We start from the raw sequence: 19,312 nt of genomic DNA, 5'->3' as shown, positions 1-19,312 counted from the left end.
TTCAGAAGTATATATTTATTTATTATAATATGGGTGTGATGTGTATGTGTGAATATGTGTGCCACCGTGCACTTGTGGAGGTCAGAGGACTATTTTCAGAAGTCAGTTATCTCCTTCCAGTTTGTTAAGGTGAGGGTCTCCCCTGTCTCTGCCTGTCTCTGTCCCCCATCTCACCAGAGGAGTGGTGGAATTACAAATGAGTGCAACCACACCTGCTTTTTTGTTTTTGCTTTTTGTTTGTTTGTTTGGTTTGTTTTGCTTTGATTTTTTAAGACAGAGTCTCACTCTATAGCCCTGGCTACCAAGTAATGCCCTGTGCTGACCAAGCTGTGCTTAAACTCACAGAGATCTGCCTGCCTCTGCCTCCCAAATATGAGGATTAATGACATGTGCCATTATATCTGGCCTGGTAGGGGGGGTTTTGTAGGTTTTTTGTTTGTTGTTTTGTTTTGTTTTTCTTTTTCTTTCTTTTTTTTTTTTTAGACATGGTTTCTCTATGTAGCCCTGGCTGTCCTGGAACTCACTATGTAGAACAGGCTGGCCTCACAGAGATCTGCCTGCCTCTGCATCCTGAGTGCTGGTATTAAAGTCATGCATCCTGCCTAGGTTTCTTTTAAATGTGAGTTCTGGAGATCAAACTCAGGTCATCAGGTTATACACCAAACACTTTCATCCACTGAAACATCTTGCCAGAACCTCAGTATTTTTGAAACACTGTAAAACTACTATTGATGTGAATATCACATTTGTACCTAAGTATCTAAGTACTGGATAAATTAATAATAAATAACTTAATATAAATCCTGCTTGGAAGAATCAATCATATATAAATATTGCTGATCAATAATTAATCAACATCTCCACAATACACTCTTAAGTATAGTGCTTACTTTTGTGAAGTATGAGATGGGGCAATATCATTGTATACTACATGGTCATCATGACTTTCAATTGCACAAAGTGAACAGATTAATTTTCAAAATAAAAGGTAGTCTTTTATAGAGTTGAAATTTGTGGCTTTCACCGGGTGAAATAAGCTCAGTAAAGCAGTCAAAAACCCAGGCAGTTGATCACTGAGCAAAAGTCTAATAGATCAAGAAGTCTAATTGTACATTGATGAAGTCATCAGCAATAAAAATCACTCAGAATAGTCACAATAACAAATGCTCTGAGTGCCACGTCTCCTGCTTGGGAAACTGGGGGAAGCAGGTAACATTTCCCATCCGTTTGTTTCACACGAGGTTGCAGAGGGTAGCTGGCTGGTAGCCTCTGGAACAGTAGCGTAGAGCTCTGTAAAACTTAAGCTTGGCAATGTGGAAATTAAATTATTCCCAGAGTATTTTTCAGTAATGCTTATATATTACTATCAAATTAGTAAAGGAATAACAATCTAATGCTGATTGATGCCTTATAAGAAAAAAAAGCCACTCCTATCTTAAAATAGGATCATGCCTATAACATTATAAAATTGCCTTCCCACCTGCCTTGACTGATGGGAGCGAGGCATCACATTGCCTCCAAGTGACAAAACACTGGTATTCCTAGGCAACACTTGCATAATCCCTGTGTTGTCAACACACTTTAGAAGTCCAGCCTCAACCCATAGCTTCCACTGTTTGATTACTAACCCCAAGGGAAAATCAACACAAACTGGGAGGTATTGCTGGGTTTGGTCGACACTGAGTCACACATCCTGTGCACCTCTCTGTGAGCTACTCCTGAAGAAGGGTAGGGAGCATCACCCCTTGGGGGAACTACACTAATGATGGGTCTCACTTCTGGCTGGCTGTCCTGAGGCTGCCTCCAAACCTCAGGGCTTCAGAATGCAGAGAACAAAGCTTGCTTAAGGAATTTCCTACTTAAGAAGAGGCTACAGTGATTTGGTTAAGAGTGCAGAAGTCAATCTCAAGTTGTCTGGGTTCAAATCTTGGCCCTGTCTATCACTTAGTAGTTAGGAGAATTTGAATAGTTCATCTCCCTAGACGTTCTTTGTTATTGCATCTTATTAAGTGAAATAGTGTCTCTGAGGCACTGAACAAAATACTTGCACAAGCAATAGAGAATTGGCTCACAGAGGTTTACAGAATTTTGTGACCAATGTCTAGATTGCATCACACACACACACACACACACACACACACACACACACACACACACACTCCCGCAAAAAAAAAAAAAAAAAAAAAAAAAGAACCTAAAATTTTAAAAAGTGATTCTAAAGACCCAAGCTTGTTTGGTGCCTGGTTGTTTTTTCCCAAAAGAACTATTTATAAAAATTACAATAGCAATGCTGGTGAAGTCATGTGTTCTTCCTACGCACAAAGGGAAAGCCCAGCACAGCAGCTGGGACAACGTGTTTTTCTTCAACCAATGTACCTGAACTCACACATCAAAAAAGAAGACTTTTAATCTTCAAAGGGATCACCTCAGGAAGCTGTGTACTTCCAATAGCGCGGCCAAATACTTTCATAATCTCCCTTCTGCATCAGCTCCTGGCTTGGCCTCGGATTCTTCCAGGTGCCTTTGTTGGCAACAAAATTTTATGCACTGAGAATTTTCAGTTTTGAAAGTGGATTTAAGACAAACTCATGAATAAGATGGAGAATAATATCACCTCGGATTTTGTTTGGTTGTTGGTTGGTTGGTTGGTTGTGTTTGTTTTCTGCTTTTGTGGTTTTTTGTTTGGTTTTTTTGTTTTTTGGGTTTTTTTTTTTTTTGGTTTTTAATGAGAAAATAAGACTTTTTTTTTCTTTTAACTTGGATAGCCAAAATGTCGATCCCAGCCAGTGTATCTCTAGGGCATTTTGAATAAATAGAAACACTGTCAGCATGAGCCAGTTGCTTTCTATATGAATACTAATGTTACGTAGTTATTTATTGAATTTTACTGAACAGACACCTCTAGAGCCCTAAGAACTTTCACGGGTACTAGTTTATCTTGTGTCCACGTCTTACAAGGTAGGGACTTTCAGTTTCCCCATTTCACAGTTTAGGTCATTGAGGTGCCATGAATTTTTTCTAATGACATGGAGCAGAGAAATGGAAGAGTCAGAAGCCAAACCCAGGCTGCCTGTTGAGCATGTTTACTGTTCGCTAGAAAACAGAACCTATCAGCAGTAACGACGCTGCTCTTCTGTTCTGGGATCGATTGTAAGGTTGTTTGATCGCTTGGTTCATTGACTCATTCACTGAGGTACTGGGTTCAAATTTGGTGGAAAATACATCTTGCCGCGCATTATTCTTGTTCACCTCAGCTGACGGAGAGTGACAGAGTAACATCTAAGCTCCCTTTCTTCTTTGTCTTGCGGGTGACACCAGGAGGAAGCTGCCCCACTTTCCAGCTTCCTCCCTCTCTGCGGATCCGGCCCCTGGCTATCTTTCCTGTTTTCCACACGTGTGGGCCTTTCACCCAGCAGGGTCTTCAGCCTGTGCCAGGAGCAGTCTCCTCCCGCCTGTCTCAAAACTCCCTCCTTAAAACTCACCTTTTTTCCATACTTGACTCCTAAGTCTATATCACCAGCCTGATGGTGAAGGGAGAAACAGGGCGAAAAGAAAGAAGATAGTGAAACTTTTCCTCTCCACTAAAACACATTTTTTGTCACTGCCCCTCCCCCTAACACACACACCACCGACTTTTCTCTCGGTGGTGAGAGAAACACACAAGTTTCCAGGGTGGCCTCTTCCCACGGCCAACAGTGTATCGCTGCCTATCCCTTCAGACAATGACAGCCTCCAGATCTCACCCCTGTGTAAGCTTTTAAAATTAACTCTGCTTGAACTTTTCTTTAATTTCAGGATAAAAGAAAAATCCAGGAAGAAATCTCACAGAAGCGTCTGAAAATAGAGGAGGAAAAATCGAAACACCAACATCTAAAGGTAACATCTGACTTCCGTCTCCTTTCGACGGTCTTGCGTTCAAACAGCCTGACAAGCCCACCACCATAAAGATGCTTTAGGAGAGAAAGGCTTCCCAGGTTAGCTCAATCACCATTCCAATCACCCGAGAAGAGGCCAGTAAGCTACCGATAATTGCATCTGAGATTAATACCTTTTGGCAAACCACAGGAAAGTTGGGAACACAGTTTTATTGCGTCTATGATGGGGTGCAGAGTTTCCAAATCTTCCTCAGCAACCTTGAGAAGTCAGCCTTGAGAATTTGGCCCTGGTACAGCCTTGCTTAACATCCCTGGGGAGTGGATCCAGCTAGGAAGTGCCTTTTGAAAATCAATGAAAGGCCAGCCCTTCCCCAGGGGCTACAGAGCAGACACTGTCTCGCCTGGTCAAGGATGCCTGTGTTCCAAAGCTCCCTGCAATGAGTCCAATGTTGTTTGCATATGGTTGGGTTTCTATTTTATTTTGTTTTGACAAAACATGAGATCATAACTATAAATAAGTCTCCATTTGAAAACTCAGACTTTACATCTTCCACAGGGTGTGGTCATTCTGTAATTAAAGCACATAGGATTTCAACATTGTATTACGTAGTTTGGTCAGGGGATCCCAGTAAAGGACAAACAGGAGCTCCTTGTGAATAGACCCAAGCAGGAAACTGTTCTTATCTGGCAGGGCTGCTATCAATAGATCGAATGAATTCTCTCAATGAACAATGCCACGCAGTCAAAACTCTCCCAACTTAAACTTGCCAGATTCAGCTACATCCACTTCTCTAATGGAAAAAACTATTGAACTCTGAAAAGGCGCATCATTCAGGACTCTGGTTAGCCTCTGTCCTCAAGATTCTGTTGACTACTGTGTTCCTATCGAAGGTGGTATTTCCTCTGTTGGAAGGATGACTGAAAGTCATAGTTAACCTGCTATTCTTACAAAATATCACGTTGAATAGTAAACACCCTCAAGAGATACAACGTGTATGCCCAGAAAAATCGGTGAGATTTAAAACAAAGCTTAGCAATTCAAATGAAGTCAGTCAGTTCTCAACTGTTCCAGATAGATTCAGAATTATTGGCTCCCCTCCCCTTCCCTCTCAGACACACATGCCGAATTTGAGTCCTGCTATGAAGAGTTTGCTACTCCAGAGGAAAACAATACATCTCTGGCTTTCGGGGACTGCTACTTGGGCAGTATGGAAGGTCATGTAACTGCCGAGTTCACAATAGCCAAAGGGGTTTGACCATTCCCTCAGCTCTTTTGAGGAAGTTCCACACAGGAAAAGGCTGACTCCCTCAACGATTCATTTCTGAGGTGGCCTTGGTGGCAGTCTGTGTCAAAAACAGTCCCACAAGAATACATAACCTCTCCTATTCATATGTTTTCTGAAACCAAGGAGCATCTTCTAACCCAGTCAATGTGTGTGCCAGCTTTGATGGCTGCCCAGCGTTGTGCAAATTGTGTAGTGCACCCTGCAAATGAGCCGTTGAAGACCCACCCATGCCCCCTTGCCAGCTGTGCCCTCTACCCAGGGCCTGCCTCTACCTGAAGCAAGAGATTTTCATCTTTTTTCTGTTCCAAGATGTTCTCTGCTCTCCTTCAAGGACCCAAAAGGGAGGAGATGAGGGGGAGGGGGAAATAACATGTCCTAATTTGAGAAATTAAAGATTAAATTTAAGAAGACATGTTAAATGGTGGTGTTCCTATTTAGACAATAGACATTAACTGCGCAATATGAGGAGGTCAAAGAAAATTTTTATAAAGATGTGGGTTTAAAGTAGAAAGCCTTAGATGGTAAGTAGAATTTACCGAGGTACACATAGGGCCTTTCAGTGAACATAGCACCTATTGCTTTTGAGGTGCTATACAAGACCCTAAAAATATAACAACGCTTGCCCTGTGCCTTTTAAGATAAATGCCACTCCTAGTGGCATTTGTCCTGTGATGAACGCTATACTGGAAGCAATGACTGCACAGGAAATACAGGGCAAAGAGTGGATATTTCAACATTCTTCCAAGTTTGCAGAAATTACTGGCTATTCCAACAGAAACCAGGCCCAATTCCAAAACCAGCCTCAAAAATGTGTAAAAGTATTTTTAAAATCGATTCCATGCTATTTCGCCTAGTCTTGAAAGTTCTATTACCTATTTTCTTTTCCATCCAGCTGTCCAGGCTCCCATGACCCTTCGCTGCTTCCCTAATTGCTAGCTAGTTTATTACACCACAATGGTACACGGAGACATTTGCAATCTTCTCCTCCTGTAACACACACACACACACACACACACACACACACACACACACACACACACCAGAATGGTTGGAATACTCACTGTGATCATTATCTTCTGATGCTTGGACCCACAATATGCATGCAAATTTCCGTGGGCATTCATTATATTACAATCAAATGATTCTGAAATGTGTATACTGCAGACCTCTTTGCCTGTAATAGCATTCATCAGGAAAAACAAATTACAGTCGATATAGATTTTTTTCTTTTCTATAAGTCCATTCAACTCACAGTTTAAAAAAAATTATTCCAAGTCTGCTATAATTGCTGAGTATAATGTAGTAACACTTCAGGAGACCTTTTTATAAAAACGGACAAATAAGACTCGTATGTCACTATATTACTTTATTTTCATTTAGTTACTTGAGCCTTTGGTTCTATTATCTGCCTTTGTGGTGATGGTGATTAAACCCAGGGCCTAGTGTACACTAGGCAAGCAGTCTTCAGTGAGCAACATCAGCAGCCCATACTGCTCTTGATTCTGAACTTCATTGTCATGAACTGGTTAACCTGGTGGTATCACAGATTACTGCCTGGCTCATCTAGCTTAGCATCACCGGACTGCGCCAGCTGAGTGTTTCTTAGATCAACAGGCAAGCAAATGGCACTGTCCTTAGGCGTGATTCATCAAGACTAGAACTCGCTGATGTGTAAGCATGGATTTGCAAGTAAATAAGATTTAAAGGGCAAAGAAGATGACTCCCTCGGTTGAGTGCTTGCCAGAGAAGCACAGAGACCTAACTTGGGATCCCCAGCACACACATGTGAATCCAAGCACGCCAGTGCACACGTCTAACCCTAGCTCTGAGGAGGTGGAGGCAGGGGCTTGCTGTCAACCAGTCTGGTCAGATCAGTGAGCCAAATCCTGCCTCAAAACCAAGGTAGAGAGCCAGCAAGATGACTTACTGAGGAAAGCTGCTTACTGCCAAGGCTGGTGACCTACATTCAATCCTGGGACCCATATAGTTGGAGGAGAAAACCAGCTCCTGCCGGTTGTCCCCTAACCTCCATGGGCATCAGCACACAAGGCATGGGCACCAGCTGTGTACACAAAATAAGTAAAATGCAATTTGAAAAATACCAAGTTGGAGAGTGAGAGAGGAAGACACCAGCAGTGACCGCTGACCTCCACATGTACCAACAAATGTGCACATGTATAGTCACATGCACAAGTATATACACACACAAGCTTGTATACACTCATAGACCACACACACACACACACACACACACACACACACACACACACACACAAGATTTAAATGTCTAAAAACTAGCTTCAGAAAAGAGCCTACGGGTTTCACAGAAGGAAAACACCAAATTCATGGAGGCAGGATAACGGGAGAAAATGAGTGCTCTTTCCCATGCCCACTATTACAATTCATGACATTTGAAGGCAACAAGAGATTTTGAAACTGTTGACATATATAAGGAAATAAATGTCTTCTTTACTACACATTAACTATCCTCAAATTCTATCAATTAAAAAAAATTAATTAAAATCCAGGTAAATTCTTACAATGCTGATCAGTTTTCTTGGTGTCTTAACCCCCAGGTCTCAAACATGGGCCTATATTATTATTGATCACTGGGTCTGGAGAGGGACCAGTTTTGTAAACAACTAATCAGCTATGATTATGAAGATTTTGATTCACTGGGGAGACCCTCTGGCCCCAGAACAGTAACACAAACTGCTCTTGTGGTGTGTGTTAGCCTGATGAAATGACTGCAAATTCTGAAAGAGTCAACAACATGTGATGATGTAGGGCTCTTATTTCATCTAGTGGTCTGTAACCCAGGTTCTGCGGCATCTGTCTTCAGACCTCCTTACTCTAACGGGTTTTTACGTGATCATACTGGTTATCTGTAGTTATTGTAATATTGATTTGGTTTCTTTTTAAAGAAGACAGGGGCCAAGGAGTTTACAAATATGGAAAGATGCCAGATTTATTGAGCTAAGTCAGTGGGAAAAAAATAATCCCTCTTTAATATGTCCACTGTTGCCATTCATAAGACTCGCAGGCAATAAGAGATTTGGGGAATTGTTGGCAAATATAAGAACATACGTTTATATTTCCTGACATCAGAAAAAAGCCTTGAGGGAGAAATGGCTCCTGGATGGAATCAGCAGTGGAAAAGAACAGGAAGAGATGAAGAAACAAAATCAGCAAGACCAGCGCCAGACCCAGGTTCTAGAGCAAAGCATCCTCAGGTATGCCCTCTCTCGGGTACTTCTCCAATCTCCCTCCCTAAAAGAGAGCTGGCAGTCATGAAGAAAACTGGAAAGTTTAAGTATTAGATGAGATTATTAGTGATTCCACAAATGCGGATATCATGGGAGAAAGATGCAGGGGATGGAAGAAGTTATTTTCTAACCTATACACAGAAGATAGATGGCAAGTTTTCCTTTTATGTGTGTGTGTGTGTGTGTGTGCATGTATATATGTGTGTGCACAGGTATGCTCACACATAGCTATCCTATGTGTGACAGAAGCCAAAGGTTGATGTTGGCATGCCTTTCTCTGTTGCTTCTTCCATTATTTTTAAATATTTTATTAATTTTTGAGAGTTTTATGTAATGTATTTTGATCATACTCACCCCCAAGTCCTCCCAGATAAATCCCTTCCTCCCTACCCCCAGGACTTCATGTCCTCTTTGTTGTTGTTGTTGTTGTTGTTGTTGTTGTTGTTGTTGTTGTTTTAAATAAGCCAGGGGCTCCAACATGTGCTAACCTGGGTGTGGGGACCTCCACTAAAATGTAGTCAGATGGCCAGAAGCTACACCTTTACGGAAAACTGAACCTCCTCACAAAAACCACAAATGGCCCGCAGCTCCTCACTTAGGGCTGTGGGCTTAAAGATGCTTTCCCATTCCATGCTAGAATGTTGGCCAGCTTGACCTTGTGTAGTCTTGTGCCTCAACTGCTGTGTTCAACGTGTCTTGGTCCTTGGAACCTGACTGGGGACAGTGTGGAAATGAAGAAAGAACCGACACACATGCAGAAAGACTGGGATCAGGAGGGTTGTGTGTGTTCTGAAGGAGCTGCATCAACTGCCAGAATAGCCTGGAACCTCAGCATGTCTATAATGTGCTGCACAGAGGGAGCAGTTAGCAGGTCTTGATTGGAGGTGTCTGGAGGTGAGCAGTCTCTGGCTGTACACATCCAGCAGCAGGAAGCTACAGTTGCTAGTTTTTGAACACACTGGTCTATCATTTGCAAACACTCCAGCTTGTGCCACAGGAAAGCTTTGCCATTCTAAGCCTGACCTGTATGGACAAGGCTTTACCAATTTTCCATGGGTCTGAGGCATTGGTCCTTGACAAGGATGTGTCGTTCATCTGCTCTTTACATATTTAGTCTGGGCTTCCTCAGCTCCCCAAAGGCTGTCATGTGCTCATGAACACATGATCCTGTCATGTCCAGAGATGCTGTTTAACTCCAACCCTCCCCAACATCTGGCTCTTGCAATCTTTCCAACTCCTCCTTCTTGGTCAGTGTTTCTATTGCTGTGATAAAACATCATGACCAAAACAACCTGGAGAGGAAAGGGTTTAATTGACTTACACTTCCACAACATTATTCATTATCAAAGGAAGTCAGGATAAGAACTCAAACACGGCAGGATCTTAGAGGCAGGAGCTGATGCAGAGACCATGGATGGGCGCTGCTTACAGACTTGCCCCATGGCTTGCTCAGTCTGCTTTCTTACAGAACCTAGAACCACTAGTCCAGGGATGGCACCACCCACAGGGGCTGAGCCCTTCCGCATCAATCACTAATTAAGAAAATGTTGCACAGGTTTACCGACAGCCTAATCTTATGGAAGCATTTTCTTAATTGTGGTTCCCTTCTCTCAGATGATTTTAGCTTGTGTCAAGTTGACATAAGCCTATTCAGCACACTTTCTTCCTTCATGGCCCCTGAGCCTTGGGAAGAGGATGTAGTATAGATGTGCTATTTGTGGCTTAGCACTCCATAGACACTTTATTCTCTGCACTATGACCAGTTCTAAGTGTCCTCATTAACCACTATGTGCTGCCCAAAGAAATTTCTCTGACATAGTCTGAGATCTGCCCTCATCTATGGGTAGAGAGACACATATTTTGAAGACAATTTGATACTGTCAACTTTAACAGAATATAGTAATTAGTTCAACCCTGGGATCTGTGAGCTCCCCAACCATGGATTCTTGGCCACATTTACAGTACCAAGCATGAATTTCCCCCTGTAGAACAGGTCTTAAATCCAATCAGAAGGTCATTGGTCCATCCTTATTTTTTGAGACAGGATGTTTCACAGAACTTGTAAGTCAGGATGTCTCGCAGCATCAGCTAGGCTACTGAGCACTAAGCTGCTGGGATGACAAGTGTGTACCATCATGCCCTGCTTTTAAATAGATGCTGGGGGGACTTGAACTCAGGTCCTCATGCTTGTGCAGCAAGCACTTTATCCACTAAGCCCTCTCCCCAACCCCCAAAGATGGAATGTCTTGTGGTTTAATTATGACGATAATTTGAAGTCTACTGCTCTTTGAAATATAAGGAACTCCCAGGACCTCACTAAAATAAGAAGAGTGGGGAAGGGCTGAGCAGGAGGTGTGGTGTGAGAGTCTTCAGCAGACCTGCTGTGACCACATTCTCTCCATGCTCACCAGAGAAGACAAACAGACCTCATTAGTCCTAAAATGAACAATTCAGGAGAAAAGCCATTTTTTTCTGATGACTTCCACTGCACTTGATCACTTACATGCATTTTATGTTTAGTAGATTAGACTTTTGGCTGCGCTGCCTTGCTTAGGTGTCTTTAAATGAACAACTCTTAAACAGTAATGTAATTGAGATTTTTTTAATTCTATTACCCCCTAACACTAGTTCTTTGCTCCGTATGTTTCCAAACAATAGATAATAAACATTGTCTTAAAAACCAAGAAACAGCAAGAACCAACTGCCTCTACAGCTGACCACTCCTTCCCTTGGAAGCCTCCCTTTAGCTCAAGCTTCATACCCAGAGTCCATCCAGCTTAAGCTGGTGATGTCTTTCTCCATTCCCCAACACAGACTTCTTATCTCTAATGACTCCCAGGCTAATCCCCATAAACCTCCCCGCCATGCTGACACCACCTCAGAACCTCCTTTTCCAGTCTTTCCACATATTGAACACCTACAATTCTCCCTGCACCTGATGATAATTGAAGTGGCTATGTACAATCAGGGTTCAGGGGCAGGTCTACGTAGCAATTCTTTGTAATCCTAGAGTATTTACTAGGATTCTCTGATTGCCTTTCAGCCTTGCCTGAATGCTCCAAGAAGCACATAGCTTCTAGCCATACTGATAGTGGCTGTCTAGACAGAGCTCCTCTCTCAGCAAGAATTTTAAAGAGGGAGGAGATGTTTAATGAGGTATAGAGGATGTGCTGTCCCCATTCGGTATTAATAACCTTTAGAGAAAGACATCCATCACCTTTTGCAGAGAGATCTGAGAAAAAGCAGACAGACAGGTATTCCCTCATCCAACTCTCTCAGTGACTACAAAATGTCACACAACAACCTCTAGGGACTCAAAAGGTCTCTCACAGAAAGGTATTTTTTCTCTCACAGGAAGACTTTAGCAGTATTTGTCCCTTTGTTCTTACCAGAAAACCCCCACCCACCTCCGTCTATTCTCTTTATCAAATTGCCACTCATGCCCTGTTTCCAGCATCTCGCTGTAACTTAATTTTGGCCTTTCAGGATGCTGTTAAGCCATCACGGCTCCTTATTGAGCACCAGATGAATTTAGTACACTGATAGAAATAATATTAATAATAGTTCTTTGAAAGGAGCATCCTAGCAGGGCGGTGGTGGCACACGCCTTTAATCCCAGCACTTGGGCAGAGGCAGGTGGATCTCTGTGAGTTTGAAGCCAGCCTGGTCTATAGAGTGAGATCCAGGAAAAGTGCAAAGCTACACAGAGTAAACCTGTCTTGAAAAACAAAAAAAAAAAAAAAAAAAAAAAATACTTATGAAGTATTTGCCCAAACATGAACTCTTTTAACAGTCACAGTAATCCTAAAAAGAAAACACTAATAACTCCATGCCATAGATGAGGAAATGGGCTCAAAGAAGGTATGGGACTTTGTGCCCAGCCACGGGGGCCACAGAAAGCAGGCCAAGCTCTAAAGTCAGAATTCTGCAGCTAGAACAGGAAAAGAAAACTTTAAGTAGAAATGTTTTGGAAGCAATGATACAGTTGATGTGGGCAAGTATCTTGAATAATCAACAAACAGCTCTTTTCAAGGAACTATCCTAAAAAGATGTATTTGCAAGAAGTTCGTAAAGAATCTACATCTTTTAGAGGCGTGTTTATCTTGGTTTTTTTTTTTTTTAATATGTGCAAGAACAGAATGTTCTGAAACAAAACATGAATGTGAATAATATGTGTGCCTTGTCTGTATTTCAGCAGCCCAGCAAGTGCTCTGCACTGTTAAATCACATTGCCAAGCAGCTTAACCTAGCCGCTGGACAGGGGTTTTTTCTTAGATATTTCTAAAGCTGCTAAATAATCAGGTGCATGTTTCTCAATTCGATCTCCTGCCTAAATAATTACCACAACGCTTAAGAATCTTTTATTACCAATGAAATCAGTAAGCTCCTGCTAGTTCTCCGTAGCCAACTGATACAGTGAAACGAAGCAAAGCTGTGCCTCCTTCCCTGAGCAGAGAAAGAATCCAAGTGCTGCCTGTGATTTATCACTTAGGTGCCTGCCCAGGAGTGACATTTGTCGCTCTGCCAGGCCCCTCAGCAAAAGGATAAGAGTTAAACAGGAACATCAAAATAGAAATGATGCCATTACCTCAGAGTTCGCAACAAGGCCAGATCCCGCCTGGGAAGTGTTCATTCCTTCTATGTTCATGGTTTTTGTGGCAGTTGCCTTCAGCTTCTTAATCTCTTCCTCTACCCACAGTCTGTGAGCTCGGCTGGTCTGCTTTTACCACTCTCAGCCTCAGTTTCCTCGCTTGTAAGCTGGGACAGTTGGAGCCACATCACAGGACTCTTGGGAATACAGTGATTTCCCTGACACTCAGTAGGTGATTAATATAAATATATTGAGAGATATATAATACCATTGTTCATTGAAAGTATACATCAAAGGGATAGGGAGCTGGCTAAAGCCATTGCTGTGCAAGTGTTCTAGTTAATTCCATGACCAAAAGCAACCTGAGGAAGAAAATGGCTATTTGGCTTAAAGTTACAGTCATTTGGGGAAACCAAGGCAGAAATCTAGTGGTAGGAACTGAAGCAGATGCTTACTGGCCTGCTTCCCCTAGCTTGCCCAGCCACCTTTCTTACACAGCCCAAATACCCTTTCCATCAATGAACAGTAAAGAAAATCCCCCACAGATCAGTCTGATGGAGAAAATTCCTCCACACATGCATGTCATTAAATCTTACACTCACCTGTGTGGTAGTTAACAAATAGAAAAATTAACATTACTAAGGGTTAACTCGCCCCTCATTGCACTGCTAAAAAGTTAGCAGCTCAGGTTTTAATCTGAATTCCAATTCCTAATCATGAAACAGACTGTGCCTCCAATCCTGGGGAAATATTCTACCAAAGTTAAGTCCTGAACACTCTGACAGCATTTTTTTTATTTCCATTACAAGCAGCAGTTTCACCCTTACATGTCTCAGTATTTAGACATTCACCTGAGCATTTAAGACAGCTGAAGGGGGGGGGGGCGCTCAAGGATCCCCAAACTCACATATAACCTTTAAGTAAAGCATGTCTTTTACTCATCCTTGTGGTTTTTTTCCTTCCAGAGAAAAACATTTCACAAACTAAGTGGGTTTCCATGGTTTCTGCCCCTGAATCACAACTATAGCCCAGGAACATATTACTAAGTATTTTGCCTGGTTCTCTGGTTAATACCTGAGGAGGCAACGTTCCCAGGAGAAAACCACATTAGACATCTTCTAAACTACTTCACTCAGAGCTTTGGTTTGCCTCTTAAAGGATCCCTGCTTGTCTTGTGACCTCTGAACATTTACTTTATGGTTGCTGGTACAGCTCCTCTGAACTCTTGGTCCAGACCGCCCTGCACACAACCTAGGTGGTGGTGTAGGTGTCCTTCTCTGGCACGTCACTGCTCTTCTGCACACACACACACACACACACACACACACACACACACACACACACACACTCAAGAAGTCTGCAAAGGAGCTGTGTTTCCTAGCAAATTGTTATTGCCGTCCTGGGTCCTTTCCTGCACCTGTCCTATGGCTCTCCATGCTCGAAATTGCCTTCAATCAAGCTCCTCTCCAGGCACTTTCTACTTCTTGAACTGTGTCCAAAGACCTCTGACTTTAATTGGCACACGCCGAGTGCCTGACAGAAATGTCATAAGCATAAAATGTAAAAGGTTAGCTGCCAAGGAGAATGATGCAAACACACTACATTCCCTTTGAGAAGGATAAGCTAAGCTACTTATGATTAAATGTTCTCTAAGCTTTTTTTTTTTTTTTTCACATTCCCAAGGACCCTTGTGACCTTTTGCCTTCTGTTAATAAAGCTTTCACTGGTGCCCAGATAGTGAGAAGCTGCTTTATCCATATAGTAAAGTTGGGCAAAGGTACGTGTGAAGTATTGGGTTTCTGTGTGACTCTGCAGTATAAGAAAGACCAAGAAGTGGGTGGGGACAACAGCTGAAGCCACGTCCCACAGCACTAAAAACACCCCTCCTCCACAAAGGGGGATAGAATATGAGACAATACATTCTGCCCAATATCATAGAACAGGAATCCACTTGGTCAGCTCAGAGGATAGTAGGCAAGATTCAATTACAAAAGGAAACCCAAAATATAAAGTTCAGTCCTTCTTTGCTGCTTAATGATCTTATTTACCTAATGCAGGGCACTTGTACCTTCATGAAACTAGGGCCTCACCAAATCAGTGAGAGAGTTGGATGAAAATAGCACATTCTAAGTGTTTCTGCCTTCCTATTTTGACCCAACTAAGTATATCTAACACTGTATCCCAGGGACATAGTCAAGCTGTTCTCTGTGACAACATCAGAGAGAAGAGAAAGGGAAAGGGGGGTGAGAAACCCACCACTTGTCTCCTATTAAAGTTCTGTTGCCTAGAAACACTTAAGAAGTTATTCTGAGGCAATTACATGAGTCAGGATCATTCCAAGCATGTTTTTCACTCTCCATCTTTGACTAATTGGTTTACCAGATTTGTAATAGTTCATCTGCTGTTGTTTTTAATTTCCCAGATAGACCGATTATTTTTAAGTCGGGAGCCTCGGTTTTAACTTAGCCAAATAAGCTAAGTAAAAACCCAACTTCCAACAAAGAAGGAAACAAAGGCTGCCCGTTCCACCAAATACACATACACATACCCCACACAGTCCTCCGTGTACTAAGAATAGCTCTGAATATATAGGTTATAGGAAGAAAAGTAGGGGATAGATGGGTCGATAGATGAAGGAATGATTAGACTTAGAAATAGAATAGTAAATAACTTGTATAGTACTGAACTGGAAAAAAAAAACCTCCTCAAGCTTCTTTCAAAAACAAAAATGATAAACACACAATTATCATTGGGTCAAGAGAAGGTTATATGGTAGCAGTACCCGGGGTTTTGAGTTGTTGATGGCATGTTTTTAACATTTCACCATCACTTTTCCCTTTCCCTCGCTTCACGCTCTTTTGCTTTTTCAGCCCATCCCCATGCCTTCTCTCTTGCTCATCCCTAACAGTCTCATCTCATGTCATCAGAAACAGAGTTTGAATGATAACTCACCCAGGATACATACCCACCACCGTGGTAGTTAGAGAGGTAGATTAGAACAACCTCTGAAGGTCCTTTCATGATGCCTTCAGCCCAGTGATGCCAGCATCCCAAGCACTGTTCTAAGCCATCCTCCAAAGGCAGTCCCAACCGAGTTTTACACATAAAGCAGGGAAGAACAGAACATTATGAATGTAGTAACAGCCAGGCCTTGAGAAGGCTGATTTTGGACCCACGTATTCTTCAGTCATTTCCTTGAATTTTCCCTCCACTCTTCTAAAGGTGACTTCAGAGTCATAGACTCCCCCAGAAAACACATAGATTTAGACCCCATAACTTTTCAAAGTATTTTTACATTTATTTTCTCTTTCCAAATGGCATTCCATGTCTTAAAACACAAATTTAAGGGCCTTGCAAGGATGTGTAGATCTTGGGCTCTGATGATGTAAGAAAATACAGGGGAAAAAAGCAGGAAGTGAATTGATTTCTAGGATTCATCCTTAAGTCTTGGTTACAGAAAAAAAAATCTTCAAAAGCAGAGACATTGCATCAGAGGAAGGATCTGTGCTGCCATGGTACCAGGCTTTTCTATTTCTGGGGAGTATTTACCAACTGGAAGATGGATCATGCTACCCCTTGCAACAGCATCCTTTGTCTGCCATTGGACAACCATTGCTGAGTCAGTTTGGACCACCCGCAGTGGACTGGCCCCCAAGTTGTTTGTTAGATGTTATATTAGGATTGGAATTTATACTTGTTGGTCTCCAAATAATAAAACCCTCTCCTTAAAATCAAGTAAGAACAATAACTCTAAGAAACAAAGTAAAACTGAAGTGCACAGATAATATAGAAGCTACTCTGTGACACCATTAGAGACAGATGTTAAGGGTTACATGGCTCAAAGCCAGCGGCCATTTCTGAATGAAGGCAGTCAATAGCCATGTAGATCCCTGACTATTCCTTTCCACACCATAGTTTTAAATGCTTTGTTTACTAGATTTGATTTGAAATGTTTAAAAGTAGTTAAATTGCTATTACTTATACAAAATACATAATTTTGACATATAATATGAAAACACGGACTTATATTGCCAATAAAAATGTTTTTAGGGTTTACAGAATGAAGCACAGCCCTTAGAATTTGAGCAAAGTTCTGAGCAAGGTAATACCCTCCTGTAACACCATTCTCTGGAGATGGAGGCAGGAGAATGAGATTTTCCAGGCTGACCTGATCTATCGTAAGGAGTTTAAAGCCAGCCAGGGCTACATAAGACTTTGTCTCAGAAATGAATGAATGAATGATTGATAATTTTAAAAGAAACAAATGCCTTTGAGAAAACTTTAACAGAGTGCTAAAGTCCTCCCTCGGTATTGGCACAAACATTAGCTAAATTTAACTTGTGGAAGAGACAAAACAGAGAGGAAAAGCAGATAAAGTGGAGGAAGGGAAACTGAGTCACAGATGATCTGTCCTCAGACGACCGTCAGCATCCTTTCTCCTCAGATTTTTACTATTATTATTATTCTCTCATATATTACATCCTGACCAAAGCTTCCCCTCCCCCATCTACTCTTTCTCCCATATCCATTCCCCCTCCATCTCCCCTCAGAAAAGATCTTGAGACAAGACCTTACTAAGCAGGTGTTGCTGGAACTCACTATGTAAACCATGCTGGCCTTGAAATCTCACAGAGCCACCCACCTCTCTTTCCCTAGTGCTGAGATGAAAGGCCTGCATGCCTGACCCTTCCCTGAGTTTACAACAATTAGAGGGGCCAGCAGCTGAAGCATGGCTGGGCCATCTTGAGTTAGCTAATGGTGTGCTGGCTGCAACAGTACTTGGAAGTCACTTGAGAAACTCAAGACACCTAGGCAGAGACCAAATCTAATTATTATTACAATTATTTTTGCTCTTGTTAAGTGCTTGGCAAGTACTACTGGATTCTCCACATGCCCTAATTAAAATCTACACAGTCCACTTCTGTCCTACCAGATCATTTGAGGAGCCCCAACCTAACCAATTCCCTTTTGCCATACCAGCTTCCAGTGTGTGTTTATTGGCATCCATTTGAAAATGACTTTTCTAATAACTTGTACCTGGTGTGGGTGATTCTCTAAAAGCCAGTTTTGTTTCTTATATTCTATGATAATTGGCACTCTTAATATACAAAACCTTACTCTGATTGACCAAGTAGGCTTCTCCATGAACTCACTCTGTTTCGATGTCGCTTGTCTGTGCAACTGTAACAAATCATGGTGTTCTGATTAGCCTCTCCAATAGTTAGGACTCATTACAGAGTTCAGCATATTAGGAGAGCAGGCTGTCTGCATATGATCATAAATTATTTAGCTCTCTAAAACACCTGCTGTTTCCAGTCCTCAGACTGATATTTGTTCCCACACCATTGTGTTGACTCTCAGCTTGTAGTCATCTGAAAGCTGCATTGTGTTCTTTGCCCTGTTCTTAAACGTTCAGGATTAAACGTGTCAATAGATCTAGCTCAGGGCAAACTGCATGTCTGCTATTATGAGTGCCCTTTCTTTCTGACTTGGGGACTCCTAGTGGATGGATCTTCTTTATTATTCTGTATTATACACATGCCTTTTTACAATGAACAGCAGTTCATAGCTGTAACTACATGTCTATGCAATGTACATCGTCTTTTTGATATGCCTTCATGTCAGGTGAGCAAAACAAATAAATTTGACATGTAATCACATTCTTAGTAAAGGTGTTATTAGTGCTTAAATTTTTTAAATAAAATAAATTTTTAAATCTCCTCCTCGGTTGGATTACATACCTTCAATTTTTTTTTGTTTGCTTCTTTTGGGGATGGGGTCTCACATTATAGCCCAAGCTGGCCTTAAATTCATAATAATATTCCTGCCTCTCCTCCTGGGTGCTAGGATTACCAGCATGAGCCAGTGTACCAGATCATATTCTCAATTTTATTGGGAAAATCTAGTTTGGCTGGCATCACAATATCTTTAACTATTGCCCCACTAGTAGTAATTAATGTTCCCAGTGAAGATCATCTGACTAGGGTTATCAATTTTGTATAATCAATAACATCCACTGAGTTTCCAGAGGGATTCACTCATATGATTTAAGAAAAATAAATTAAAAAAATGTTGGTTTTCTTTTCTTTTCTTTTTTTTTTTTTTTTTTTTTTTTTTTTTTTTTTCGAGACATGGTTTCTCTGTGTAGCTTTGCACCTTTCCTGGAGCTCACTTGGTAGCCCAGGCTGGCCTCGAACTCACAGAGATCCACCTGACTCTGCCTCCCGAGTGCTGGGATTAAAGGCGTGTGCCACCAACGCCCGACCAAGATTGTTGTTTTTCATCAGAAGTTTT

At 41.8% G+C, this 19,312-nt stretch overlaps 1 protein-coding gene across 1 annotated transcript in view; it reads left to right on the top strand.

Annotated features, from left to right (window-relative positions):
• The window catches only part of Palmd (palmdelphin), a 48,896-nt gene that overhangs the window by 11,208 nt on the left and 18,376 nt on the right, over positions 1–19,312 (top strand). Inside the window, 2 exon segments of the mRNA XM_028890154.2 lie at positions 3,796–3,876; positions 8,270–8,394. Coding sequence (XP_028745987.1) covers positions 3,796–3,876; positions 8,270–8,394 — 206 coding nt within the window.

This window comes from Peromyscus leucopus, chromosome 6 (assembly GCF_004664715.2).
Source record: "Peromyscus leucopus breed LL Stock chromosome 6, UCI_PerLeu_2.1, whole genome shotgun sequence".
Lineage (NCBI taxonomy): Eukaryota > Metazoa > Chordata > Mammalia > Rodentia > Cricetidae > Peromyscus > Peromyscus leucopus.
This window is presented reverse-complemented; position numbering and strand designations above follow the sequence as displayed.